Raw genomic sequence first — 25408 nt, 5'->3', positions numbered from 1 at the left:
ATGATGAGCAATAAAATTAACTGATCTTAATTTAAGAAAAAAGAGCGCAGTAAATACGATTAAATTAAATTTTAAAATCACTTATTAAATAAGTAGAAAAATATTGTCATTTTAGTAATTTAATTTAATAGCAAATACTTTTTCCTATCACATGTGCTACAAAAATGTATTTTAGATAGAATTAATATAATAACATTTAATAAAATGCACCATGTAAGATTTAAAACATTATTACAAATATTTAAAAATTTTCTAAATAATTCGAAATTATTGTCTTCTCAAATAAACGTTGAAATAATAATGGAAGAAGCTGAACATATGCGTTAAAGAACTTTTTTAAATTTTTAAATAATTTGCAAGATAAATAAAAATATTTTTACACCTTCTAAAAATTAGTTTCAAATCAAATGTTGCGATTTCTATTAAAAAATTGTAGGAAAACATTTTAGCTTTAGTTTTTTATAATATTTACGAATTTAATAAGCTGACAACTATTGCAACATATTGAATGCATCTCGTTTGTGCTTATTATTATTTATATTTCTGGGATTTATTTGGCGACAGAAGAGGCGCACGCATCTGCCATGCTTGGCTGCCCAGAGACAGCAAATCCAACTCCAACTGCAGCTTGAGTTTTGGAGTGCACAGCTGCGGATGTCGTTGTCGTTGTCGCCATGTCACCTTGTCGGTGCTGGCTAAGTCGGTCGCACATGTCGCGGCATGCCATTTTAGGATTTGTGGCCGAAAAGCCAACAGAAAAAAATATATGTAAAAAACAAAAAAAAAATAAAAACTTATGCTTTTATATATGTATATATATACATGTATGTATATTTGTAACTGCTGCATGGGCTGCTTATTTTTGGACAACGTTGTCTGTAGAAAGTGCCGCCAGGCAACAGCAACAAAATAAAAACAACAACAACAACTGCAACAACAGCGGCAGCAACAAATCACAGCCGCTGCTGCAGTCGCGGCTCATTATTTTTATTTTTTTGCATATGGCCATTAGCGTTGACAAGGCAGAACCACAAAGAAGTTGCCACTCGCCACTTGAAAGTGAGCGCCAGCTGTTGTCAATTTCCGCATTTAGTTGCAACAACAACGGCAACATCAGCAACATCGGCAGCAGCAGCAATTCCTCCAGAATGTCGCTATTTCGACCCCGACCCCGACCCCAACTCGCTTTCATTCCGCGGCAACAGCAGCAGCAGCTGAAAGCCGAATCTGTTTGTGTTGGTAACACGTTGCGAAAGTAACATAAATGGCCAAGACATGTTGATGCTTGATGCTTGCCGCGGCGCTTTTAATTGACCAACAAATTACATGCTGCATGTTTGTCTTTGGCCAAACCCTGCAATAGATGACAAGCAAAACCAGCGCCGAATGACTAATTGGTCAGCATAATGGTCACATTCAGACCCAGAGTCAAACTCATACTCAAAACTCAGTCCCCACCTCCAATTCAGACTCCGACTCGAAGTCAGGCTCTGAGTCGAAGTCTGCGATCGCGTCAAAGCCAAAAGCTGGCCAGTTGATCAGCTGCACAGTGGTAACAATAATTCCAGCAATTATTAAATTTTAATAAACCAAACTGGGTATTTTTTAAATACATTTTTTTTTCGAAATTTTGATTGTTTTTAAGAAAATATTTAGCACTAAGCATCAAAATCAATTAACCAATTTTGAAATTTTTGTATTTCTATTCGTATCAAACTCAAATACATATTTCAATAAAATGGGCGTGTAGAATTTATTGAAGAGAGAAAATTATATATGAAAGAGATTTATTTATGATCTTGACAGAATTTAGGGAAGCATACAATCAAGACGTAATAAATAATATTTATGTGACACTTATCAATTTATATGATTTTAAAGTAATATGTATTTTAAGATTGGCATTTAAGGAAATTGTTGAGTAAAAAGATATATATTAAAGATGTAACATTAATATGTATGTCTTCAGGAATTTTTTAGAATAATGATAATAATTTGAAAATTCATTATTTAAAATTAAAATGATCTTATGCAAAACCCATTGTAATTTGCCATTTGAAAGAAAAATATTACTTATGATTTATTCTATTCAATTGGATCATAATGTCTTAAAATGTTGTTTAACAATTTAATCAATATATTGAACCACTGTGCAGCGCTTTTTGGCAAGTCGGCTGCTGCAGTTCGTCAAGCCATTCACACACGATTTAGCGCCGCCGTCGCCACGGGATCTCATGTGATGAATTTGCCGCCAAGTCAGCGTCGCGTCGCGTCGCGTCGAGTCGAGTCGCCTCGCATTGCGGCCATTGCAGTTGGCAGTCGTTGGGTGGTCGAGAGTCTTGGCGCAACTCCTGCGGCTTAAATGCTTCGACAAAAAGTTCGTTTTCGTTTGCATGAAATGACTAAATTATTCATTGCAGGATTGCCGGGCTACCCGGCGGCTTTAGTGCCAACTCAAATCACTTTCGCTCTCCTATATATATATATATATATATGTAAGTAATATGTATGTATGCATGTGAACGCGACACACCCGACACAATGTTGCATGCCTCATGCGGTTTTCTTAAGAGCTTAAGAGTTCAGAGCTCAAGCAAACATGTCACAATTAATGCTCAGACTTTAGACTTGACAAATCAACAGAAAGTCTCTAGCTGCACTTGAGAAATGTGGCCAAGCAGACAACTAACTGGGCCCTCATTAGACCTGCCAAGCAAGCAAGCCACATTTATTACGGCAGCGTAGTCTAGTAGATCTGGATGCCCATTGTTGTCTGAGAAGGCGCAACGCCTACAAAAGCAACCGAGTTGAAAAGCTGCAAAGCTGCCAAGCTGCCGTTTAATGGCCCAGGCAAATGGAGGCTAAGTTCCCCCAGACACTGTCATCGTCATCGTCATCATCATCGTCTCTCTGGCCAGAAGCACGCGCCAGAGCGTCATTGTTTAACTCTATGGTATATCTACCTCCAGCTCGGGCAGACTGTCTGACAGACTGCGCAGGCGTAGCTTTTATTGTTATTGAAATAAATATACTTTTATAAAAAGTAAATTGTAAAATGAGGCTGCAACTGAGGTCGAGGACGTGCCACTGGGAATGGAATCTGAAAGAAACGAGCTTAGCTAAATTTAGCCGCTCGAAAGTGCCACATAAAAACAAAGCCCTAAATTCGTTTATGTTAATTATATACGTTCAAGAAGCGAAAGTATTTTTTCCAATGCATCCGCAATTATGAACTGCTTAAGGTATTGCATGCATAACGATAAAATCAATAGGTTTCCCTCAATCGTCTCACAACTGACCGTTTATGCCACATTTAAGTCAAACGCTGGCAGCGCTGGGGCATAAAACGTTAACATCCCCATAATCAGGCAACAATTTGCCACAGTCACCCACAAAAGTATATGGAGGAACCTAAATCGATGAATCGACTTCCTCATTGCCAACCATAAGCAAATCGAAGCGTAGCCCATTGCATAAGCCACAAATAGAAATTGCAACTGCCACTGCCACTGCAACTGCAACTGCAACCGTTGAATGTTTAGAGTTCAAGCAGAAATTGGATGAGCCATGTGTTGCATGGTTGCATGTTCGCAAAACTTTATGAATGAAAAGTCAGCGAGAAATGAGAGACGAGATTCGAATCCAAATAGAAAAGAAAAACTTTAAAGCAAATCAAATGAAATGAAAGAGCGGCGTCTTTGAGGGCGGTTGTGGCAATGGTGGCAAGAGGCAGGAGGCAGGAGGCGGGTGGCAGGAGGCAGGAGGCGGGTGGCAGGAAGCCCGTCTCCCGCCTCAAACGACGATCGACGATTGTCTGCGTCAGCGGCTAAAATGAAAGGCCAAATGTAAAGCAAATGATAGACAGGCAACTGTCTACAGTCTGAGCTGACTGCATCTCTCTGTCTCTCTCACACAATCTCTTGCCTCTGTCTCCCTCTCTCTTTCTCTCTCTGTGTTGGTCTGCCAACGGAAGCGCAAAAATAGAAAATAATTTTGAACTTTGGCGGCGGCATTTGACTTATTGCCTACTGATTTGCAGACAAATCAGTTTTCTGCTGCAAGGCAGTGCCACATGTGCCACATGTTGCATGTCCACTCTGTCTGTGTGTGTGTGGGTGTTGCATATAAATAAATTGTAATTTAGTTTGCCACAGGATGCACATCATGTCTACGACTCTGACTATAACTCTGACTATGACTATGAATTTGACTCTGTCTCTAACTCTGACTCTGACTAGCGCCAGCTGCACTCCAAAGAGAAAGTGAGTGTTTGTTAAGATTTGACAGGTTCATTTGACAACAAGCCGCATATGCAAGTACTTATCTACACACAGACACACACACGCACACTCGCACACAACAGACGATTATAAATGAAATCGAAAGCATTCACAATAAATCTCAATAAATCAGCAATCAAATTCATTATATATTTGAACACCATTTCAAGCTGTTTAAATTTATAATAAATTTATGTTTTTTTTTTTTAATTAAAATAAATTAAATGCAAAAGGAGGCAATGGCTAAGTGAACATGGGAAACACTTTGTGAATAGCAAGATTTAAAAAGCAAGATGATCATAAAATAATTTCGGTTTAAAAAGATCAAAAAATGAAAGGATGATTGCGAATTTAGTGTTTCTGAAGGACATAAACTAAGCACAACTAATACAAGTAAACATGGTGAAGAAATGTCAACTAAATTGGGATATGTTTGTTTGGAGAACAAAAACTAAGCACAGTTTTATAATGTGACCATGGAAGAGAGAAGGTAATTAAATTAAGTGATTTTTTGAAGAAAATGCAATTCTTTAAACTTATGGCAATTATTGGCAAATAAAATGACAATGGAGGACAAAAAGAAAGTCAAGTAACAATGGTGACTTACTGCAATTATTGGCAAATAAAGTGACAATGGAGGACAAAAAGTAAGTCTACTAACAATGGTGACTAACTGTATTTATTGGCAAATAAAGTTACAATGGAGGACAAAAAGTAAGTCTAGTAACAATGGTGACTTATTGCAATTATTGGCAAATAAAGTGGCAATGGAGGACAAAAAGTAAGTCAAGTAACCATGGTGACTGATTGCAATTATTGATAAATAAATTGACCATGGAGGACAAAACCCAAGTCAGGTAGCCATGGTGACCGGCTTGATTGCAACTTCAGGTGAAATGTAATAACTTCTTCAATTTGATGCGCAAGCATTGCAAATAAAGTAACCATGGAGGTATTTGAATAAATTGACAGAGCGTAATGCCTGCATTTGATTTTGCTTGGCCGTCTTCAATTGGAAATGCAGTCAGAATCTATGGGCCGAAAGGCGTAACGAGGTCAGTCTCATAAGCGTTGCATATAAATCATGTTATGGGTAAATGGCCAACGCCTGTTGCACGTTGCCAGCTGCCAAAGTTGCCACAGATTTCCGCCTGGAGGCAGGCAGCGTCAACTGCATTTTAACCCAATTAGAGAACAGGTTGGCACCTCCACACACATACACACACACACACACACACACACACACACCACACGACATTTCACATTTCAATTTGTGTGCCAAATTTGTGGAGCAGTCAGTTTTGTGTTTGTGTTTTGAATCGGCGCCTGTTTCGACACGATCTTAGCGATCTTATCGAGAGCTGCCTGTCAATTGTGTGCAGGGCATCATTAATTTGCTTGGTTTTTATTTATTTATTTTTATTGGTTTATCTTTATTTTTTTGGGAAAGCGCATTAAATAGAAACTCATCCGCATTGCTATCAGATCTGTGTGTGTGTGTGTGTGTTTAATTAAGTGCATCGTTTGTGGGCAGCATTTGAATTTGTGCCATAATTCATGGAAAGTCGAAAGTCAGCTCCACAAGCTGAACAAGCTCCATCGATAATGTGTCACATATCAATAAAGAATTCCCACATCGACCGCTGTGTTTCAAGTATTTTTTCTCATGCTGTTTTATGTGCATATTTCTACCTGCAGGGCATCTCTTCAACTGGCTTTGACTGCTGGTCAACTGGCCAGCTGGCGCCACACAAATAAGTGTCAAGCCGTCAGTGCCACAGTCACAGTAACAACAACAATATTAACAGCACTAACAACAAACACCCAACAATATAGTTACCCAGCACTTGCCTGGCCATTGATGAAAGCCAAGTGCCGACCAACAACGTTGTCGTCGTCTTTTTGGTTTAGTGCACATAATTGGCCAAGTGGGTCAGTATAACTTACCTGCAAAGAAAAAAACGAGAGAGAGAGAGAGATGGAGAGAATTAATAAAAGAGACAACATATGAGAAAAGTAATTAAACGGCTGCCATAAAGATATTAAGCTACATGAATTCGTCTCGAATGAACATGCACATTAAGCCAAAATGTGCTCAATGTCTATTCCACAAGTAGATTGAAAGAAAGCTCTCTACGAGCCAAAAAAAATTAGTCAAGCGTTGCCACTTAAGCTACAAGATACCCTGTAATTAGTTCTAAATTAAGCTTAGCTTTCTAAAAACTTCAATTAGCGCAATAGTAGACTTTAATAATCCTACTTCATAAAACATATCTGAATTTCTTATTTAATTGAAAGAATTGATTGTCAATTTATCGTAAAAATAACTATCCTACAATCATTCATATTACTCTTGTTGTCATTAAAAACACTTAGTTTTAAGTATAGATCATAAATTTAACAATTTAGAACAAGCCTATTAACTGAAAATATAAAAATAAATAATTTTTAATTTAATAGTTTGTTCAAAACAAAGAATTCGCATTTGCATCTTTTTCATTTGGTAGTGTTGCCTCTAATTATTTTAGTGCTACTTTTCTTTTCAAATATTAGAGGGAATGATTAATCAAATTTCCATATCACACAATCTAACCTACTCAATAAAATAAAAGCTACTCTACTCTGTAAAAAGCTAAACTAAATGCCGAAAAGAAATACATACAGTTCCAGTCATTGTTTTTTATCTGTTTCATCTGACTGAACATAATTCTTCCGATAGAAGAAGCTCTTCAATCTTTGCATATCAATGAAACGTTTAACTATCAATTAAAATTACAAGCAGTTATTAATTTTTGATGCCTTTCCGTATTCAAAGTGTAAATTAACATAATTTCATACACATTTCTTAAGCTTTTATTGTTATTGTAAATTCCATAAAATTATTTTTTAGGTTTCTGAATTTAATTGCTTCATTTGCGCCAGCATTTTCCATCTTTTTTTCGTTTCTTCCTTCTTACTTTAATAACTTTGGCCACACTTTGAGTGTGAGTGTGTGTTTTGATTATATTTGGGCTGTACAACGAAAACGCATTCATAAATTATGCATTTGAATGCAAATGCCTTGCGCCAACTAATTGGTTTATGTAATAAACATTTTTATTTATTTTTCCCACTTTTTTTTTGGTTTGTTGTTTTTGGAAGAGTTTTGTATAAGAGTCGGCAGCAGAATAACAATAACAATTTGTGTCTGGCCGTCGTAATGACAACTGCACGACATTGATGAAATGAAAGCACATGCGACATGCATACGCAAAAATCGTGCACGTTACGCATACGCCAGGGATGCCAGGGATGACGAAGACGAAGGCGGAAGAGAAAAAACTTCGGTTTGGTTGCATGCAACGCCCTCGATTAGTCAGAAAACTGTTTGCTTTGACTTAATTAAGGTCTTGACTTATTGTTATTGTTATTTTCCAGCATTTGAAGTGCTTTGCCTTTGGACTGTGACTGGAAGTTGCCTCGATGACGCGTGAGTTTTTCAATTAGCAGCGCTAATTACAAATAGTAGGACGTAGGTGTTTAACAGTGACTCTGGGTCACTCACACACTCACTCACTCATTCACCCATTCAGTCAGTCATTCACTTGGCATGGACAACTCGTTAGCGACTCCCATTACCCGATTCTCTGATAAAATCTGGAGTAAAAGTTGTGTGATCTCCAAAGTCATTTCTAGTTTTTATGTTTTGTGTGTGAGCAGTGTGTTAATTTTGCCGCCTTTATGTGTTTTAATTTGTTGTGTTAACCACATTTATTTACTTTCAACAGCAGCCAACAATTTGAATATTTGCGCAAAAATAAATAAACAAAACGAAAATAAAACAATTATAGGTTTCGCATTTATTTTGGGAAAATATTACGTGTGTGTTTTCATTACATTTTAATGGCCCATCATTATTGTTGTTTAGTTTGATTTAAGCTCATTCTTCGACTACGAGTATTGCATATTATTCATGTGTTTTTCCATTGCTCAAGTGCTAAATAATTGATTTAATTGCCGTGAGGCGCCAGTTGAATATTAAGTATGTTTAAGTACTCAAACGTAGCCCTAAATCAAGAACATTGAGAAACTAACTGAACTAGGAAATGATTTTAATGACTTTATTGTTGATGTAAAGCCTGTATTGTTTGTAAAACTCAACTGCATTATTCCAAAAGCTATTATTTATTTTATTAAAAGATTCCGCAGTCAAGAGCTTTATCTTAACTTCAACATTAAATTTTAATAGCCTGACATTCCGAAGATCGCACATAAATCATCGATATCTATTGTTTGTTCTGTCCCCATTCAAGGGCTCTAGTTTTCGGAAACCCAAAAGTGTGAAGCTCTATAGAATTATACAGATATCTGATTTATCTTAACATATTTTGGTTGTAACAATTCATTAAATCCAAAGCCAGAAAAATGAATTCATTGAACATCAAAGTAGTGGAAACTCGTATGCTCTTTGAGTGTTTTCGAATAATAAATTATATTCATGCTGCCAAGCATATTACAAAACTATAATACTCTAACTTCTAGAGTGTGTAGAGTCGGGTATGTATAATGACTAGCTAGCCACACACTTAGACAGCCACACAAAGGCCTCTTGGCCAACAAAGTCTTCAAATAGGTTAAGCCACACACCGCACACACACACCGCACACACACACACACACACACACACATGAGAGGTACACTCAACAACCAAGCAGATTTATATGCTGGCCATTAAAACAGCCAACATGCCACAACGGACTATTAAAGAAAATATAAAAGAAGAAAAAACATAGTGGCAAGACAACCGAAATCTGAGCTTTTGTAGAGGCACCTGACTTAAGAGGCGTTGTCTTTCTGGGGAGGTCATAAAACTGGCAGTGCCACCAAATAAAACGCTGTCTATATTTTTTTTTTTTTTTTGAGTGTGTCTGTGCAACGAGGCAAGAAGCAAAGACGCCAGCTTAAAAGCGAATTTTCTACCCAGTCGAGTGGGTGTTGCTCAGAGCTCAGCTTATCTGGCCAAAACCATATCCAAACGTGATGGGAGCTGAAGCTGGCGAGTTGTTTCGACCACGCATGCGCGGCTTTCAGTTGCCTACGTGTTATCACGACCACTTCGTGTATTGCTATTGCACTGTGGAAAATGGGGCGTAAATTGAGGAAAAGCTCGAGATTTCTGTAAGTGTAGCCTGTGGCTCTTTCACTTTTTTCTCACACAGACAATTTGCGCTCATATCGTTGCAAATTATCAACCAGCTGTGAACTTGGAATGTTGCTCAAATTACGACAATAATCAGCTTACCACTTGCCCCCGGTTTTGGGTTGGCTCTGTAACCTTAGACCATGGCTTAGGCCATTAAATCATACGCAACGTTGAACCACTTGAAATAATGTTGTTAAAATTACAAAAAAAACAGAAAAACTTATTGAAATTACATAGCGTCAGCAGCTGAAGGTGAAGGTTGACAAGCTGACCCTGCTAAATAGATAAATAAGTATGTATGTACAGTATGACAAGTAATTGTTTTGACAAAGAAATAAATTCACATATTTTATTTTGTTATGGAAAAAAGCTATTATTGGTTTTTTATTTCTTTTCTCATTTTTTTTAGTAGCTTATATTTCCTAGAACGTATTAAAAAGACAAAAGTAAATAACTTTTATAAGTAAAACAAGTCGGATACGCTATAGTCGAGATCCCGACCATAGAATACCCGTTACTTATTTTAAATTACTTATCTAATAAAAACAACTGCATACTTTTGGATGCTTGTATCGCTTTCATTCTTAATAACTTTGGTTAGCTATTCTACTTGTCCGATCTTGTATAATCCGATCCGTATAATATTAAAAACTGTGGGTGCGGTGATTTTCGCGATTTGCGGGGTCGGCATGGGGCGTGGCAAATTTAAAATAGACTAGACCTGCTTTAACGCCATTGGAATCTGTGTGCCAAATTTGGTTGCTCTATTTCTTATAGTATATATATACTTTATAGGGTCAGAGATTTCTCCTTCTCCTTGTTACATATATTTCAACGAACACAATATACCTTTTTACTTTTTAAGTAATGGGTATGAATAAATGTACATTTTTTTTATTTTGTCAGAACAATTACTTGACCAAGTGTATGTATTTTTCAATACTTTTTAGAGCATTGAATTTTCATGTGGCAGTGTCACGGTGGTTGCCATTTTTTAATAAGGGTCCACTAAGGGCTTCCAATGGTTTGTGTTAATTGTAAAAGCAAACAATAAAACTTGGTGCAGGTCAGAGGCCTTTGCTCAATCCATTGGCGCATTGAAGTCGTTCTAATTAATTAGAGCGATGGAATATATAAAGTATGAAGCGTGCATAGATCTCTTTGGTCTCAGGGGCGTCACTGACCCAGGCACCCGAGTCAGACAGTCAGACAGTCAGTCAGTTAGTCAGTCACAGTCGCCGAACAAGCGACTCTTTGTAATTTGGAGTTGATATGCCGCACAGCTTGTGTTGGAAATTAATAAGCAGGCAACATGGCAAGGCAACAAACGTCTCATGATCATGTTGATAATCATAATGATGATCGGTACCATGGCGGCTGGCATTCAATTGAAGAACAAGTCGCCGACCAACAGCGAGAACCGCGAGGAAAACGCGGCAAGCGGCGGCGACAACAAGTTTCCAGTTTTTCCAATTTTCATACACTAAACGCAATCAGTGCTCATGATCTGTACATTAGCGTCGTGTGCTGATCACGCAGATTGCCCACATACATACTTACGAGTACGTACAAGCTATAAAGTGAACATGGATGCACACTTGACGGATATTTCGCATGGTTCGCAGCTTATGACCAGTTTAAGAGCCGTTTGCTCTACCAACTACAACATTTGGCATAAATCTAACAAACGCCTGGCCAGGATGGCAACGACGACGGACAGCGACAGCGACACTTGGCCGATTACCGCATCTTGTTCAAGCCATGGTCAGCTATGCAAATTTGAGCCTAGTTTATGCCCAGTGGCATCAAGTGGTCCAAGCTTGGGCCTTCGCCGAGTGCGATTGCGATTGCGAGTGCGAGTGCACTTCCTATGAAGTCATCAGCAAACCGTTAGAAATGTCATTACATAAACACAGTTTTTTAATTTAAAAATTATGCAAATTTACACTCGGTGCCTCAAGTGGCCCCAAGTGTCACTCGTGGGCGTGAGTGATGGGCGTGAAAGCCATATAAACACCAAGACGCCTGCCTCAAGCTTCATGCCTCAATGACGATCCACAAGTGCACAAATCCGCGGGGGCTTCAAGAGTTGCCGCGAAAATGTCGTCGTAACAGGTAAGCGTCTTGGCAGATCTGTCGGGACTTGTTTCCATCATTGCTACGGGAAGTTAGAAGGCAACGATCGGTATAAAAGATCTATAGTCATAGTCATTTAAAAAAGATCTTTAATGGACTGCGAAACTATAAATTCTTCTATTAAGTGTCATACTCGTATTATTTTTACTTCCCCAAATTCTGTATTTTTACATCTACATGTTATAATTAATTCCAAAAATAAGTTGAAAATTATTGTCAACATCTTGGCAGACCTGTTGACAGTTGTTTTCATCAACACCACGGGAAGTTAATGATCTATCTTTGTTTGAAAAAAATACTACGATACTGTAAATTCTTCTATTAAAAATGGCATTTGATTTTTATTGGCTGAAAATCTTTTCAATTTTTCTATATACATCTTAAAATTAATTTCAAAAAAGGATCAGGATAGTTAAAAATAAAAAATGATCAACATTATTATTTTAAAAAAATTTTTTAAGAACATTTTTTATTTATTTGTTAATCAATATTAACTTTATCGTATGCAGTTATTATCAACATTTCAAACCATTACATAAAACTGAAATTTGTCAGAGTTGAGATTCTTTTGTTTCTCTCTTTCATTGTTTACGCTTAACGTAGCTCACGTTTTCTTTAGATTTCTCAGATTTCTGTGCTCAATTTGTTGAACTTTTGTGTGCAAAAAGAGAAAAACCTGTTGAACAAGATCTGTCAGTCTGTGTCTTTCGTTTGATTTTATCATTTATTTATTTATGGTTAATTTTGCATTCATTTTAAAAAACAATATATAAATATTTCAATTATAACAAAATGTTGAATGCGTAACATCTTTTTTTTGTTGTTGTGTTTCGTTTATTTATTCTTTTTTTTTTTGAGTTTTTTTTTTTAAGACTTAAAACGCAAACAGCTGTGTTTGCACATTTCGGCTATTATTATTATTTGATTTGTGGGTTTATACATACAGACATATGTATACAAATGTATGTAGTATATGTCTCTTTACAAAATAGATTTATTGGACAGGCGACTGTCAAACTTGAGTTATAAAACAAGAAAAGTCAACAAAATTGTAAGAAGCCGTTGCCATTGCATTTATAATTTATAATGGAATTTCAAGCTACTCCACTTTGCTTTTATTTTTATTGTTGTTGTAGTTGTTGTTTTTAATTTATGCACTTACATATACGTACATCACATGTTTGTGTGCAAGTTTGTTTGTGTGTGTAAGTGTGTGGTATGTAAGCCAAGCACAAAATAATGGAAGAAAAAAGTCGCTGACATTTGAAGGTTGTTCGGGGCATTTCATTAAACAATGTGAACACTTGAGGTAAGTAATTACATACTCGTATGCACATACGTGAATACAAACTTATTTAAACATATTGAAAGAACTTTTTTAAACTGTAAAACAATGAATCAATCAAACAAATGAATAATTTTTAAATATAATAATATTAAAACCATATTTACCAATGCGGAAATTACTTGAGATTAATAAAGAATAAGTGATAGATGCTCTGAGCAATCTTAACAAAGAGCTAAAACAGAGCTGCATAATCTCGACTTAACTAGATTTGTTTAAAGTATTCCTTTATATTTAGCAAAGGAATTTTATAATTGACATGAGCTTCATTTTTCTCCATACTTTTTTTTTTGGCTGAAAGACAATTAATTTTAAAAAAATTGTCGATTTTAAGAAAGTTAAAAAAAAAAACTTAGAAAAATGTGAGATAAAGAATTTATGAAATACAAATTATTAAGATTTATATATAATTAGTGAGTAATTTTGGCAAACACAAACCAATTTATCGGTTTGAAACTAGTAGCTACTCCGGAATTTTAGCAATGTTAAGATAGTTTTAGCATATTATCCTGTTATTAGATATTTAGATATTTGTATAAAAATTCTTTGAACATTCTTACAAAAGACACTTTCAACATTCAAGGGTTTTTGTTAAGCCTTCAAAATTAAAAAATAGCTCAATTCATTACTGAACTATGATATTTACAATGATGGGCATTCTACTAACAATATTTATATAGCATTTATGTTTTATTTAAAATTTAAATATTAACATTCTTTTACATTGATTCAGAATGACACATTCAACGTATCGACAGTGGAACCAGCTGAATTTGCTCATGAACTATTATGATGATGAGCAACAAACACACGCACACAACTACACACCCTGTTCGGATCATGTGCGAGAGATAAACTCAATTATGTTTTAAATGGTTAAGCAAGATGGAAAGCACACCTGCAAAAGGTGGAAACAGACAAAACTCAACTTGACCTTCAATGTTGCGCAGTTTTTATATTGTTTATGTTGATTTGTTTTATTATTTTTTCTGTTATTGTTGTTGTTGTTGACTGTCTGTTGCTTGTTGCCACAATTAGTTTGTTGTGTGGCAATTTTATTGATTTGATGCGCTTTGCTGAAAGTTTAAAATTTGCACTTTTAACGCCCAATTCAAACACTTTAAAATGAGGGCATCAGCCCACATCTCACGCTGGGCTAGAAAATACAAAAACGCTGACCCCAAAAACAAGAAACAAGCCCAAACGCTTTCAAAATTTGAACTTTGTGTAATTAATCAAAATTAAAAAAAAAAAAAACTAGAGCTTAAGTTTCACTCGCGGGGCAGAACAACGACCACCCATTGTATGAGACACGGACAAAGAGAGAACGAGAGCGAGAGCGAGAGAGACAGAAACGGAGGCACAATCTCAAGCCGATAAATAATCGTTTAACATTAATTTAAATGGTTTCAATAGTGCATTATGTCACGATCGAGTGCAGCAGAGTTTCAAATGAAAGCGAAAGTATGTCAGGCAAAGCAAAGAAAAGAAAAGAAAAGAGAAGCAAAAGCAAAAGCATCGAAAGAGACGGCGCATAACTGAAGCGTGAAAGATTCTGTATAACTCTCGATGAGCTCAATGATGATACGAGTACGAGAAATGAAAAGGCATTGGCATTGTGGTGGCACTTAACGGTGGCATGCGTGCGCACTGGGCACTGCCTCCAATAAGTATCTTCAATGCCTCCACTCGGCTCAGTGACGACGGCTTTCCAGTCCAGTGGCTCAGTGAAATGGAAAGGCAGCAGTTTGGAGACACCAACGACTCGAGAGAAAGAGAGAGAGATGCCACAAATGACAACCGGCGATCGCATGAAAAATAACTTTCACTAGAAACTGAAATTCAAAGCCCCACAACAACAACAACAACACTAACGCTGCTGATAACAAAAGCAACAACACAATAAGCCATTGCCAGACCAGCTGTAATGCTGTCGAACTCAAACTCAATTCCAGACTCTGTCAAAATCTTACACTCAGATACAGTATCTGGCTTTTGAGTGTTGCCCTGTGACTCATGGCGTATTTTTTGTATTTTTTTCTCGTTGCTTGTAAATCAACAGAAACGTAATTCATATCGCAAAAATATATTCTTTAGACAGACAGAGAGTTGCCAAACCGCACACTTCTTGACTCCCTTCTTGACTCCCCGCCCGTTGCCAAAAACTGTCACTCAGCGCGTTCTAAGCTGAGCTTAAGTGCCACAGCAACACGCCCCCGCAACACTTTTGGGGGTAGGCGTAAACTGTCTAACCAAATGGCATTTGCCAAGGAAGTTATAAATTTGCTGCCAAATAGAATTGTGTGCAACGACGGGATAAAGGCTAAAGGCAAGGAATATAGAGAGAAGAGAGGAAGAAGAGAGGATCGCGGGATGCTGCAAAGCGTTCATTAAAGTCAAAGTCCCACAACTCACGACTGCATGAGGTAGAAAATGCAGTGCTTAAGGCAAAATTGATAATCTTTGACATATCCTATAAAAAGCAACAAAAAAGTAGAAAAGGAAATTTAAATATAAAATTGGAGCCTTACAAAATTATAGATTATGAAATTAGAATATTCGCAAGTTAGAATTTCAGATAAAAGGAATTTGAATATTTGTGAACTTTAAACTTTTAGAGTTCTAAGTGAAATAAAAATAAATATATTCGCAAATTAGAAAGAAATTAGAATACTTGTAAATAAGAATTTTCTAGTATTCAACTTGCCCAAAGCTCTAAAAACTGTAAACAAATTTAACGTGTGCTGTTGTCTTTATCGAAGGACTCTTGTAAAAGCTGAACTAAAGAGTTCATTTAATTATTTTTTAAAGCGGTTTTATATTTTTTATTTTTACATTTATTTTTTTACATTTCATGTCAAAATATCTTTAAGTTAATTGTATAAGACCTTGACTAGACATAGAAAAAATGCTCCTAAGAGTTTTTTGTTAGTTGTAAGTAGTATGACAACTATAAATTTGTATATCAATAGACCCCATTCCCTCTGATTTATATTACCAGGGTATGCGTTGAGCTGTCTGTTGTGGGTTTCATTGAGAAAAACCTTTTGGGATGTGCGTGCACAATGATCGCTTGCTAGTTTTACGACCTTCTGCAACGCCCACAACAAAAGCGTCTGAGAAGTGCGTACACTGAGAGAAATGCAAAGCGACAGTTCTGCACAATTAGAGAATAAGTGAGAAAGAGTGAGAGAGGGAGAGCGACAGTCGTCAAATATCAACACAACAACACACAAAAGAGAAGCAGACAAACGCCGACTCACGGCCCACACACGTAACTCACGACACGGCACGACACGAAACGTAACGACTTGAGTCTGACTCTGAGCACCTTAAGTAGGTAGAAGATCACATACACACACATGCATAGATGGGAAGCTTTAGTGCAATTAGAAGGAAGCTTTGGATGAGGTAATAAATAAATATTTATGCATGAGTATCTGTAAGGGAATTAACAATCATAACTTGACATGGCCAATGAACTCGTCTGTCTGATTATGCGTCAATTTTCTTGAACTTATATAAATTGACTTAATTAACTCATTGCTCCACAATTGGGCAGCGGAAATGGGTGAAGCGAAAACTGACCTTTTGATCAAGGGCCTACACAAATTAAATATACACATAGAAGACTTCTTTGTACAAATATGTATGAATCAAGAATTTATTTCAAGTGTTGCTTTGCGTGACTTATCGGCCATTTCTGGCCTTGTCGGCGTTATCAAAACAAAAGAGAAATCTTATCGGGCATAAATAAACATATGTGTGCATGTGCGACGACCATCAATATCTATTAGTTATTATATTTCCTCCGTGTATAATATAAATAAGAAATTCCAAATAAATGTCACATGAAAACAGAGAGAACAAGCTGGAAATATAAAAGGGCACAGGCCACAGAAGAAGACAGTCGACAGACCTAAAAGGTTGGTTTCTTCTTTTTTTTTACCAGATCACAATCAAACAGAGCAACAATATCAAATGAACTCAGAGACTCAAGACTCCCGTGGTGTTTGCGGTTTGACAGCACTGTATCTATGGTAGTAACTCTGTGTCCACTGTAAGTGTGTGTGTGTGTGTGTGTGTGTTTGTGTTGTTTGGTTGTGTTTGGTTATGAAATGCGAGGAAAAGTCTCAAGCCGGCTTCGCTATTGGACTCTGACTTTGAGTTGACCTGCCCATGGGCTGCGCATGCGCAACACTGTCAACGGCACTTGTGTCAACAGATGGAAAAACAGACAAATTTTCTATTTGACTTTCAGTTTAGTTATTGAGGAGGTAAACAAGACACAGCACACAGCGCACAGGCACAGTGACATTTGATAGCGCAAGCGGTCAAATGTTGACTAAGCGCCTTCCAACGATATCAATTTACTGCCTTCAATAAGTATATAGATACAATCGAATGTAAATATACATACAAATACATATATACACATGTATTCCACTATCTGTTAAGTGGAAGGCTGACAAGTGTCTGAGCAAACGTGTTTGATAAGCCACCCAATGCAGTTAACATTTATAGAAATTATAAAAATGTTAAATATATATACATACACATAACACAATTGTGTCCACTCATCGAATTAAAATAATGTTACTCATTAACAGTGCCAATTATAGCACAATGTTAAACCACACACAGTCATGTTAACTAACAGTGACCTTTAATTACGTTGAAACTGCCTGCTGTTATCTAAGCGCGGCCTACTTGCACATAAAGAAAGTCAACAAAAGCAAACGACAATCATAATAAATTATATAAAGTGTTGTGACTAATGTCCAATTGAATTATTGTGATTGAGAAAGAGAGGGAGGACCCCGCCCTCGGCCCTACGGCTGTTTTGATTACAAGCTACTTGAGAAAAAAAAAACAAAGAGAGCACGCGCCAAAAATGGAACCTGCAACTGGGTCATAATTTGATACGCAGATCATTAACATAAATGCCAAATTCCATGCAAAGGCAACACCAATTGCTCTGTGGCACAATCGTAATTTGGGTCAAAATTCACAACAAAAAAAAAAAAAATTATGTATTATCATTAAATTTCATTACAAGCGCAAAAAAAAATACGGCTCACGAATCGAGAAAAACGCAAAATGCAAAGCGAAAAATCATGGAACTGGAACCCGTTACAGCAAAACGCACTTCACTCTTCCAAGTGTACAGTTATAGTGACGACGCCAGACGCCAAAAAAAAAACTCTGGCAATTGACTGTGGCACAAAAACAAAGCCAGGCTCTGTCTGTCCATCTGTATGTGAGTGTGTGTGTGAGTGTTTTAGCCATATTTGGGCAGACAGAAGAGACAGACAAACCGAATGGTAAAACATGCGAAAATGTGTACGCCTACCTCCCCAGAACCTTGCCACATGCAACACAAGCGATGGCTGCGTGTCACGATGACTGGGTCATTGTCGTGTCACGATCGAAGACTTGAAAATATAAGCAAACTTGCAAAAGGTCAAAATTTTGCAACATCACTTGACTATAAATTGAAATATTTTTAATTGAGCCTTAAATTAACTGTGAATTTAGGGACATTGACTTTAAGTACACAAGATATAGTAACAACTATAACGAAAATGACTTTATTCTCATAAATTCAAAAAGTTTTTATGCATCTATCATAAATAATGGTAGTAATTAATATTCTTCAATTGTAATAGAGTTTTTATAGATAACATAAATTTAAACGTTTTTTTAACGAGTTTAACAGATTTTTCGTTAATATTCTGTAACAAGAACGTTCTGCTAGATAATTCAGATATTTAGGATCTTTCAACAAGGCTATTGTTTTTCTTAATATATTCTCACATCACTAGGGGTACTTCTGAAACAGATTCAGATTTGCCATCAGCTTCAGGAATACCATTACTATTTATCTCTTATTTGACTTTTCACAAGGGAAACTGTAATATAAAGATTTATCGTGACACGCAACCATCTCTATGTTCTCAGTGCAGTCCTGCTGAGCTGAGTCATCGTCATTATGATTATTATGATAATGATCATGATGAACTGCATTGTGATTTTGATTGGTGGCAGGTTCAACGAACTCAAATCACTTACCAAAAAAGTCCTCCCAGGTGTCTGAATCGGATTCTATGTCCATCTTTTCAGTTGCTTCTGTTGCTCCTGTTGCTGTTGTTGCTGTTGCAACTGCAGTTGTTGCAGTTGATTTATGTGGCCAATGCCTTGTTTGGTATTTTGTGTGTGTCCAAATTTAGCCAGATATTGCGTGGCTGGTTTTTTCGCACTTGGCAGCTCGAGTTATTGCTGCTTAGATATTGTATCTAGTTGGCGACTTGGCTGCTTAGTCGCTGCGCAAATGACTTCACCCGGCATTGTTCAGGCAAAAGGCACAAAAAGGCCCCCAATCAATGGTCTACCGATAAGATAAACACAAATAGGAAACCACAACGACAACGAGCCAAGAAGTTCAGTTTTTAGCCAACGAATGCGAATTATAGGCACCGTCTCTGTTAGTATCTTATCTCTGCCTTTGCACAGAGCAAATACCTAATAAGTACGCAATTTAGACTCAAGTCAGAGAGTGCAGTGTAACAGCTGATATATGTATGCACACAGATACAAACATCTACACATACACTCGCGCAAGCACACACACACTACACACACACTTGTAGACTGTAAGATAGTTAGATATTTCTCACAGTTGCCGATTCTCGTGACGTTTATTCATCCACTTGTAGAACGAGAACGCTCAAAGTAATTCTTAGAATTTGCGTATGACTAAACCGGCTGTGAACTTTGTTTGATTAAATATACTATTCGTATTTACAATTTGTTTGATTCTCTCTTTCTCTTTTGTTAGACACTTGTAGCACAAAGCGACAGGTAAATATAAAATAATAATACAAATTGCAACTACTCCGCTGCAAGTTGGAAATGCACTTGGAGGAATAACGCTTCGTTGATTTTCCAGTTTCACCTTCGCACCGTTACTTCTAATTGTGGAAAACACTCTCACACAAACGTACACAAATATATTTACACTTCTAAAGCGTTGCACGCACGCGCGTTTAACGACGCAACGACGTCGACGAAAACGAACAACGAACGACGACGACTCACCCACACGACGTTTCGGCACGAACTGAATGCAATCCCGACACAGTTCATAGAAAATGTCTCCGACAAAACTTCATTATTTTCTATTTCAATAACAGACTTTCAGCTGTTAGTGTAAAGTGAGTTATGAGTACCATTTATAATATTTACTAATGCATATCCTATATTTATTTTTATATTTTTTAATCATAAAAACAATTTAAATTAGTATAACGCGAAATGTTCTTAAAATGTTAACGCAATGTGGAGCTTATGTTATACGCTAAAATGATCTGTTAGCTTTAGTGATCTGTTATTGCGCGGCATTTAAACAGAGCATGTTGATGGCTTTGTCAGCTATCGAATATTTTTATCGATACTAAAACATGGCGCTCAATTTGAATTACACATAAACAACTATTTATTTACGCGATAAGTTTATATGTAATTAAAAAAATCTTTTTATCAATTTGATTAAATTATGTGTTTGTCATTTGGGTGTTCGTCACCTCGACTAAATTTTTACAAAAAAAATTTCGAAAAATGTATTTCGACGCCACCTTTTGTCTGTTTGCGAAACACAAATACACCACCTATGGTTTGGTTATAAGCGTAAAGCACATACAATAAATGAGAGCCAAACGAAGGAGCAAAACAACTGAACTTATTTTTACACTGGGTCCGGTGAGAAATATATAAAATAATATAAAACAAATAACATATAGAGTTTTCATTTCATACAACGAAAATGTCCACAGACATTGCGTCCACGGTTGAAATTTACTATGGTCCTGAAAAAATAACGTTTCTTTTTTTCTCCAACCCAATGTATTTCCAAAATAACTGACAATTTGGTCGCTATGTTATGCTTACAATATCATGAGCTCCAATCACATATGTATATATATAAACATATACATTTGTACGTACGTACACGTAAATACAAACATATACATTTGTACGTTACATACACGTACGTACATCATACATATTTATATGTGTACACGAAATTGTTTGTCAGAAGTCTTGATCTCATGCCAATACGACAGCACAATCCAGGCATCATATAGTTCCTCTGTAATACAAATATTCTTTTCACTGTGTATGAATAAAACAAGATATACTTACTTATAATAAAATAAAAGAGTATGACGATTTTCAAAACGGCATCCCTAACAGCTATTTGCCATATAAACAGACAAATGGGATAAACAATTGTAACTTGATCAATGATGAAGGACCAAAGCACCAATAACGTAGAATTCTAGAAGAAATGGCGTTACGTGAAATTAAGAACTAAAATTGTAAATATAACTTACATATATAACACCAATCAGCAACAACACTTTCGTCAGCAAATATAATGAGACAAATACTAGTGCCAAGAAAAACAATGCCCCGTGAACTGTGGGCAATACTTTAAGAAAAACGAGTGACAGACCCACAATGGAGAGCAGAACGCCAGATGTGGCAATGATAAGGCAGCCATAATAAAGATGAATGCAAAACAAAAAGCGACTCAAATAACACATTTTAACAAAACAAGCCAAAAAAACAAAAACAATTCAATATTCAAATGCGACAGCTAACGGTGGGCTTTCTATGCAAACAGTTATCTATCGCCCGACCGCCACAATCTGTCGACATATAGTGATAACGATATGTTTCGGCAAATTGACAGAGTTGCTCTCAGCTCGATAATATTGCGTGGGGGGTAGTGATTAAAAAGTTAATAATAAACAACAAATGAACATGCTGATGCCGCCAGCAGCAAAACGAGCAAAACAAACAGCGCATTTAGAATTGGATGATGTTTATGGCATAAAAGCCTTGCTTTCGGATGAGTACAAAAAGGATATAACGCTCATCAAGGTGCACAGCTGTCAACTGGAGTCCAAACAACAGTTGCAGGCCGTCATACAGGAGTTGGCCCAGAAGCTGCCGCATTTTCAGCATTTAAAACGTGTTCATGACAGAAACGTGCTAATATGTCCAACAGCAGACATCAAGGACACATTGGAGCTGCATCTTAAGCAGCATCAGATATCGGACAATGTGCTGCAAGCACTTTGCCGCAATGTCAATGTGGTGGAAGTTCCCGCCAGCAGCGCCAAGCTGCGTGTGCAATACGATCAAATGATTAAATACTGGCCCTGCAAATTTCATCCGGACAAATATGCCGAATCCCTGCAAAACGGCAGCAATTTCACAGTCAGTCAACGGCTGTTCCACAAACGAATGGCTCAACTGTTGCGTAGCCTGTCCAAGGATCTGAATGAGGATCAGCCCGTTGCCATCTGTGTTGATCCTCGCCAGCCTAGCATAGTTGCCATTGCAGGTGGGTTAAATGAAGTAAACAACTGGGAAGGAAGGTAGTAACAAATTTCCAATTGCAGGCAGCAACAGCGATAGCTCCCATCAACATTGCGTGATGTGGCTGGTGGATCATGTGGCACGCAGTCAGCAGGGTGGTGCATGGCAGTCCCAGCTAGACTTTGTGCAGGACAAGCAGAACACAAGGAGAACATTGCGAGGCCTGCCTCAGACATATTATGATTACTTGCAACGACATGAACACTGCCAGGATTTGCAATATGGAGCAGAGCTGCCAAGACGTGGCTACAGTGAGCAGTCAACGGATGATCAAGTGACGTCAGCCGATAATGATAATCTTAGCAAGTACGGGCCATATTTGTGTACTGGCTACGATATCTATTTACTCCGCGAGCCTTGCCTCATGTGCTCCATGGCCTTGGTGCACAGTCGGGTTAAAAGAATCTTCTTTTTGGAGCAGTCGGAGAATGGGGCATTGACAACGAGTTTCCAGCTGCATTCAGTAAAGGAATTGAATCACCACTACGAGGTTTTTCAGTTTACAACGTGACTATTTTAACTTAACAAACATTTTGTTTAATGCACAAGAAAATAGATTTAATTTCATAGCAATGTATCAATCTTTGGCGCTATCATTGTTGGGTTTTTTGCAGTTCCTTGACGTGTGGGCGTTGAAATTAAGCCAAGCAAATGACAATCCGCCTCCAAAATGGTTATATCTTTGCTGGAACCCAAGAATTTAGTGGACAGCTCCAGGTCCTTGACACGCAGACGAACGCGTGCACCACGCACATAGTCGCTATAATCAATTTAAATATATATATTAAAGACAATCCATTGATCTTAAATGACAATGCGAGCTTACCCGCCATTGCGTGTTGGTCGCGTGCACACACAGTGGAATTTCCAACCAAAATCTATGTACAGATCATCGCCAACAACGTGAAATATCTTACCACTCACCACCTTGCCCTCGGCATCACCCAACTGCAATTGTTAAAGATTACATAAACTTTAAACTTGACAATCATTGATAATCCAACTTACATCAACAAACTTTGACTGGCGCAACATCGAGGCAAAGCTTTGATTGTCGACGGGCAGCTCTTCCGGCATTGCTGGTGCTGTATACTTCTCAAAAGCACGAGCAAATCCTCCTTTAGTTATGTTTTCCGTTTGCTCCCCGTTCACATTGTTTGTAGTTGCGGTTTCGTTGCTGTTGGCGTTAAGAGTGCGCTGCGCAACTGATAAATTGCGACTTAAGGTGTAGGCATTAGTCTGTACGGTGACTCTGCATATCTTGTGCAGCAGCGACATGTTTTTAATTTAAACTTTAACTAAAAATCAGACAAAACACTTTTGTTCTTAAATTGCAACTAGCTATCGATTGTATAAATTGACCATATGTTGTATATCGCTCACATCGATAATTGTCCACCACTTGTATGCAGGGCTGCCAGACTACTAGTTCTTTATTGGCTGGTACAAAAGTTTACATGGCTTTTGAAACATTAAATTAATATACAAAAATTTAACAAAACTTAATTTCATGATTAAATAAGGGGCCAAACCATGATTTAATTGATATTTCGCATGGATATCGGTTAAGATTTGATAGAGTTATCACAATTCAAATCTTTTTAAGCCATGTAAATCCGAAAATCTGTGTCCAAAATTTAGTGTTCGTAACTGAAAAAAATTCAGATGCAAAGTTAAATAAGTGGTCAAGCAATAATCAAATTGACATTTTGCGTGAAAATAACAAAAATTGTAGCTCAAAATAATTTTTTTGCGGTACATTTAGTATTTCTTATAGGAAAAATAAAAATAATTGGTACAAAAATATCATAATTCGTACAGTTTAATAGGTACGAAATATTTAAATCAGATGGCAGCCTTGTTTTTCTTATGAGAACAAATGATATCGATTAACCAATGTATCGACATACATTAATTATCATTACGAATTACAAAACACGCTGTCGCCGGGCGTTTTATATTTTGTATATTACGAAATCAAATTGCAGTTGACTTTAGTCCATTACAACTTAAAAAATGATACAAGCACAGCGCCAGCGTGTCGAGTCGGCAGTTACCGAGCTCATCGATGACATGGACAAAACTCACCTACGCAAAATGCAGGTAACATAGCTGCCGGTAAAAGGAGGCACATTAAACAATAAAACTAATCCCAATTGCTGTTCTCTTTTGCAGAATGAAATGCATCTGTGTGCCGCCAAGTGTTGCCAGGATGGAACCTCCAGTGTGGACAGCGTTCAGCGTTGTGTCGATCGCTGCTCGACTCCCATGACCCGAGCACAAAACTACGTTCAACATGAACTGGGTGAATTTCAAGGCAGGCTGCAACGTTGCGTCATGGTAAATATTTATGATGAATTGAATATTTATTTGTATTAAATATCGCTTTAATTCACAGCAATGCAATGATGATGTCAAAGTTAAAATGCCAGCCAATCCCAACGAGGACCAAATTGCCAAGTACACAGATCAATTTGAACGGTGTGCTATACAATGCGTCGATAAACATGTCGGCCTTATTCCCAACCTGATGAAAACTATGAAATCGGTTTTATCCAAAGGACCCGAAGCAATACCGCAAAACTCCTAAGTCATTTAAATGCATTTACTTAACCCAGTACCTTAATTTTACTAAGTTGTTATTTTTTATGATCCGGCAGAATTAATATGCAATATCTTAAGCTCAAATCTGATTTTTCTCATTCTATTTACGGGGCAAGATCAAGTAAAGTAAATGCATTTAATAATCCCCCTACTTTAATTAGTTGTTGAACTTCTTGAAATATATGGCAGAATTAATACCAACTATCTTAATCCATCTGATTTTAAAAATGTAGTTATTTCACATACATTTTTAATTGTTGATCTTTATTTTAATGTCATAATGAAATAAATTGTTAATACCTTAAACTTAAATCTGTTAATTTTTTTTCAGGGACCAGAAATAATGATTATTTTATTTTTATTAACTGAAAAAATCATTCACTTGTAGTAACTTTAAAAGATCGTGAAATATAC

The 25408-nt window shown here is 36.9% G+C and overlaps 4 protein-coding genes and 1 long non-coding RNA gene across 6 annotated transcripts in view; 2 read left to right on the top strand and 3 right to left on the bottom strand.

The window, feature by feature from the left end:
• Positions 1-20076, bottom strand: part of LOC117784668 (myosin-M heavy chain) — a 58574-nt gene extending 38498 nt beyond the window's left edge. For both annotated transcript variants that reach the window (XM_034622469.1, XM_034622470.1), the window contains exon 1: positions 19016-20076. In XM_034622469.1, coding sequence (XP_034478360.1) covers positions 19016-19058 — 43 coding nt within the window. In that variant the 5' untranslated portion in view covers positions 19059-20076. The remainder of the gene's footprint in view (positions 1-19015) is intronic.
• A 663-nt stretch (positions 20077-20739) lies between these two features.
• On the bottom strand, positions 20740-21570 carry LOC117784671. Its single transcript, XR_004617440.1, has 3 exons — positions 21337-21570; positions 21146-21281; positions 20740-21092 (listed from the first exon to the last, which is right to left on the bottom strand). It is a non-coding gene; the product is annotated as an uncharacterized LOC117784671 (long non-coding RNA).
• A 31-nt stretch (positions 21571-21601) lies between these two features.
• Positions 21602-22967, top strand: LOC117784669 (probable inactive tRNA-specific adenosine deaminase-like protein 3). Its single transcript, XM_034622471.1, has 2 exons — positions 21602-22355; positions 22414-22967. The coding sequence occupies exons 1-2, from the start codon at positions 21764-21766 to the stop codon at positions 22899-22901; spliced, it is 1080 nt and encodes a 359-aa protein (XP_034478362.1). The 5' UTR covers positions 21602-21763; the 3' UTR covers positions 22902-22967.
• On the bottom strand, positions 22882-23758 carry LOC117784670 (28S ribosomal protein S28, mitochondrial). The gene is made up of 3 exons (XM_034622472.1): positions 23399-23758; positions 23217-23338; positions 22882-23150 (listed from the first exon to the last, which is right to left on the bottom strand). Exons 1-3 carry the CDS (start codon positions 23666-23668, stop codon positions 22955-22957), a joined length of 588 nt encoding a protein of 195 aa, XP_034478363.1. The 5' UTR covers positions 23669-23758; the 3' UTR covers positions 22882-22954.
• A 551-nt stretch (positions 23759-24309) lies between these two features.
• Positions 24310-25248, top strand: LOC117783893 (protein FAM136A). Its single transcript, XM_034621459.1, has 3 exons — positions 24310-24493; positions 24566-24730; positions 24789-25248. Exons 1-3 carry the CDS (start codon positions 24407-24409, stop codon positions 24978-24980), a joined length of 444 nt encoding a protein of 147 aa, XP_034477350.1. The 5' UTR covers positions 24310-24406; the 3' UTR covers positions 24981-25248.
• Positions 25249-25408: the final 160 nt, after the last annotated feature.

Source organism: Drosophila innubila (assembly GCF_004354385.1).
Source record: "Drosophila innubila isolate TH190305 chromosome 2R unlocalized genomic scaffold, UK_Dinn_1.0 1_C_2R, whole genome shotgun sequence".
Classification (NCBI taxonomy): domain Eukaryota; kingdom Metazoa; phylum Arthropoda; class Insecta; order Diptera; family Drosophilidae; genus Drosophila; species Drosophila innubila.
This window is presented reverse-complemented; position numbering and strand designations above follow the sequence as displayed.

Bases quoted from the DNA above. Each gene is read 5' to 3' on its own strand.
- LOC117784670 (XM_034622472.1), bottom strand. From the start codon at position 23,668: ATGTCGCTGCTGCACAAGATATGCAGAGTCACCGTACAGACTAATGCC. The intron at 23,339-23,398 runs GTAAGTTGGATT...TAACAATTGCAG, and splicing joins GCCAGTCAAAGTTTGTTGAT to TTGGGTGATGCCGAGGGCAA. The intron at 23,151-23,216 runs GTAAGCTCGCAT...AATTGATTATAG, and splicing joins CGACCAACACGCAATGGCGG to CGACTATGTGCGTGGTGCAC.
- LOC117783893 (XM_034621459.1), top strand. From the start codon at position 24,407: ATGATACAAGCACAGCGCCAGCGTGTCGAGTCGGCAGTTACCGAGCTC. The intron at 24,494-24,565 runs GTAACATAGCTG...TCTCTTTTGCAG, and splicing joins CTCACCTACGCAAAATGCAG to AATGAAATGCATCTGTGTGC. The intron at 24,731-24,788 runs GTAAATATTTAT...TTTAATTCACAG, and splicing joins GGCTGCAACGTTGCGTCATG to CAATGCAATGATGATGTCAA.
- LOC117784669 (XM_034622471.1), top strand. From the start codon at position 21,764: ATGAACATGCTGATGCCGCCAGCAGCAAAACGAGCAAAACAAACAGCG. The intron at 22,356-22,413 runs GTGGGTTAAATG...TTCCAATTGCAG, and splicing joins TAGCATAGTTGCCATTGCAG to GCAGCAACAGCGATAGCTCC.